The sequence below is a fragment of the Cynoglossus semilaevis genome, chromosome 1 (assembly GCF_000523025.1).
Source record: "Cynoglossus semilaevis isolate Cse_v1.0 chromosome 1, Cse_v1.0, whole genome shotgun sequence".
In the NCBI taxonomy this organism is placed as follows: domain Eukaryota; kingdom Metazoa; phylum Chordata; class Actinopteri; order Pleuronectiformes; family Cynoglossidae; genus Cynoglossus; species Cynoglossus semilaevis.
Genome location: NC_024307.1, coordinates 19,834,987 through 19,838,748, shown reverse-complemented (window position 1 = coordinate 19,838,748; position 3,762 = coordinate 19,834,987). Strand labels below are relative to the sequence as shown.

At 34.8% G+C, this 3,762-nt stretch overlaps 1 protein-coding gene across 1 annotated transcript in view; it reads right to left on the bottom strand.

Moving 5' to 3' along the window:
* The window catches only part of m1ap (meiosis 1 associated protein), a 19,376-nt gene extending 17,295 nt beyond the window's left edge, over positions 1–2,081 (bottom strand). Inside the window, 1 exon segment of the mRNA XM_025063277.1 lies at positions 1–2,081. Within this exon segment, the coding sequence (XP_024919045.1) occupies positions 1–338 (338 nt within the window). The 5' untranslated portion in view covers positions 339–2,081.
* Positions 2,082–3,762: the final 1,681 nt, after the last annotated feature.

The following is a 3,762-nucleotide window of genomic DNA, read 5'->3' as shown; positions in this document are numbered from 1 at the left end:
TGCCTGTTGATGGCATACAGGCTGAGTAGCGGCATCCTACGTGGTCCGTCCAGATTACAGGCAAGGGACAAGAAGTTATCCAGAGCATCGCACACGACCGAGCTTGTCTCGGACCACCAAGGTGGCAGTGCTTCCACAATCAGAACCCTGGCCGGCTGCCTAGGGAATGAAGAGGACCAAATAGCAAGCTTTCCAGAGTTGTATGATGCAGCTGCCCTCTTTCTGTTATCCATTCCTAAAAACAGGAAACACAATATCAATAGTATATAGTAACATAATTGGTGTCTGGTCACTAACATCATCATTAGTGAGCATAGCAGAAGGACTTTTTTTTTCATTTTGACATAAGGGTTAGAAATATAAAGCAAGGTTAATAAAAAGTGATTTTAATGCAGTTTTGGGTTTGGTCTAAAGGGTTTAAAAAGGCTTTCAAGCAGAGGAAATGGAAGTTATAAGTTAAGTGTACTAGTAAGTTTAAGAAGACATTCAGTTTTGTTAGTTGTTTGAGGAAGTCCAGACCTGAATGAGATGTCGATTAATGCAGCAAAAAGTAAGAAGGACATTGAATGAAGCTGTCCCTTAGTTATTAGAAGCTGAACTCCAGAGTCTTTTTTTTATCCAGGATCTGAATCTCACTGTTATGAAACCATGCTGTTGTTGTTTGATCTGCACAGAAAAAAGCTCATTTTACCTCCATTACCGCCAACATAGAGGGAACATTTTGTGTCAGTATAAATTTGCTCTTAGATCAAATGCGCTTCTCATCTGTCTCTATTTCAGTTTCCACTTTATAGGCCAATTACCATACTTCAAAAATGCATTCACTGCTTTGATCTATAATCACTGCTAACACAACATTAATATTTAATTCAGTTCAATTAAAGAGATGTATGTTATGATTTACATCATTCATAGAATATTTATAGAAAACTGGCCTGGCATGCAGTGTAGCAGTGGCTGTTAAAGTAGTAGTACCTTGATCCATACAACTTAATTTAGCATTTGAGATTAGCAATGCTAAAACACAATATACAGGGCAAGACAACAATATCTTTGAAAGGTTAAAGTACCAAACTTCGATTATGTCATCTTAAATACATCCATCACAAAGTTGAAAACATTACGATTTCAACAGTTTTTAATTATTCTTAAAATTGCTTAAACTTAGTTTGGCTTCTTAAATCTAGCTGCCATTTACCTCCTTCTTCCAGCTTTCCCCTTCAGGGGTCACCACATATAGAGTATTTTACATTTATCTAGTATAACTTGGAGTATTTTACTTAATTATAGTACTAACAGTCATCTAATATTAAAAATCTGTGTTTTGACAGCATTAATCGAAAATAACAAAGCTACTTGGTGATAAACCTAAATAATAAAATAATAGAAAATAATAGAAATAAAATAAAAGAAGATATAGCTGAGTAAAAGCTCTTAGTATACAAAACCAGGTATTACACATCAGTATTACTCTATAATATATTGTTAGTAAGTTATGAAAAAGTTATTATCACTATGTAGCTTGTTCTGTTATTTTTTCCTTTTTTCGGCTTACAGTTAAGTTTAGCTTCAAATAATAATGTAAGATAATATTGGTTACATTTGTTGCTTTAACTAGTTTACATGAATCTTATTCAGTTAGCCTCTGCTGGAATATCTGTAAAACAGAACAATAATCATGTCTAGGAAAGAAAAAATAATAATTGAAACAAAGTTACCTTCTCTGTGTCGCTGTTATCTAGCTAACAGGCTAATGCTAAAAACTGAAACTCTGTAAATAAAAGCAGCTTCTCTCTGGTGCCCCTCTGTTAGCTCAGTCTTAGCAGAAGTAAACTACAGCCTCACAGATGAAGATTTCTTAATTGATAAGTGTGGTCACCACATTTGTAGCATCCATTTATTTATTTATTTCATTGCTGCAGCCACAGAGAAATGCAAATGTTCACTCTATGCTCAGCTGAAGACCTGACTAGTATCTGTGTAACCAATGTCTTTGACTGAAAGACTATTTTAAATAGAAATGAATAGAAAATATATTTGTTGCCTATTGCTTTTGACACAGTATGGATGATTCAAATGAATATATCTACTTGTGGTTTTTATTTATTAATAAATACTTTAAATATGCTTTATAAAAATTGGAGTGGACTGGAACGTTTGAGTGACAGTTTAATTTTCAAATTACACTTACTGACTCTAAAATTCTGTGGTGTTTATCAAAGGTGACTGATGAGCAATCATGTCACTCTTTCATTATATTTACACACTCTCTCTTACACACATACCTGTGGCTTTGTCAATGTGTGTGAGATAGACAAGAAAGAAATGTGGAACATGCACATCTGCCCGTGAGAGATAAGTAGAGGAGTGTGCATTTGAGACAGGAAAATAATTCTCCTGCCGACTCTGTGTATCTCGCAAAACCATTCTCACACCAAGTCAGGATTTGGTTGCTCTATATTTATATGTACTGTAAATGAGTGTGGTGGTCCTATCAAGTGTGTAACCTATATGTACTGTAAATGAGTGTGGTGGTAATGATATATGTAGAGTAAACACTGCAATTCATGGTTTTCATCATGAGAATTTTCTCCTGATGTGGATGCCGGACTTTTAAGTCTTGAAAACGGTGTGTCAGACGCCCAAACTCAAATGTGAACACACGCGTGAAGACGTGCTTACACACACACACACCAGCTTTCTCATTTATTACAGATAAAAACACACACTTCTGGGTCGATAGCAGCTCCGCTGCAGTGCACTTATCCGCCATGCTACTTTGAGTTTGAGAAAATGTCCCGGTATCTTTTTTTTACCAATTTTCTTTTTAAAGTTAGTTTTTCAGTTGCTTTTTCCACTTGACTTTTCCACGTTTCCTTTGAGGTTTTGTACAACCTACTGTGGGATTAAGGTTAAATTGGTTTTAAGGCAGAACTCTCGATTTGGCTCCTTATTTAAAAAAAAACCTTAATTAAATGCCTGAAGATGTGAACAACAGCATGGAAGTAGCAAATTCCCTCAGTTCATCAAAACAGCTCAAGCAGTAAAGGAATAGTGTAAAGTTTCATGAGCCTAAAAGTCGACTTGTTACTTGACCCATCTGTAAATAAACGACAAAAAGGTTAAAGGTTAATTATTTATTTGGAGATTGTTCAAATATTATATCACTAGAATGATCCAGTCTTTCAGGTTTTTGGTTAGGTTTTTGTTTATCCTAGGTCCTACCCTCTTGTGCCTATATGGCCATGTCAAATATGAACTGACATTTTGGCTTGTTTAAATTTAGGAAAAAACTATTGCACCTGTTTAATTTATTTTTAATAGAAAGTGAACCAAAAACACAGTTTAAAAAAAAAAATGGTGCTTTTCAGAAAAAAAAAATTATATTTTCAATGAATATATATATATATACTGTATATGTTCATAAATAAATATAAGTATATTAAGCTATATAATGTTCTTTCTTTTTGTCTTCCTCTCAGTGAATATTGGCTGGTGAAATTGTTTTATAGATGCGATTATCTCTACAGGTCTCCACCTGTCCTATCAAGTGTGTAACTAATACCATCCAAGCTGTGCTGAATATAATTATCCATCACATATCCATCTGTAATCTAATTTGTTATTGAAAGCCTGGGGACACTTCCATATCTAATGAGATGATGTATGGAGATATTAAGCTGATCTGGTTTTCAGAGAGTCAGGAGGCGGCCGCACAACGCCCTTGTCTCCTCTCTCCAGCGCTCCTGTTTAAGCTTAGAA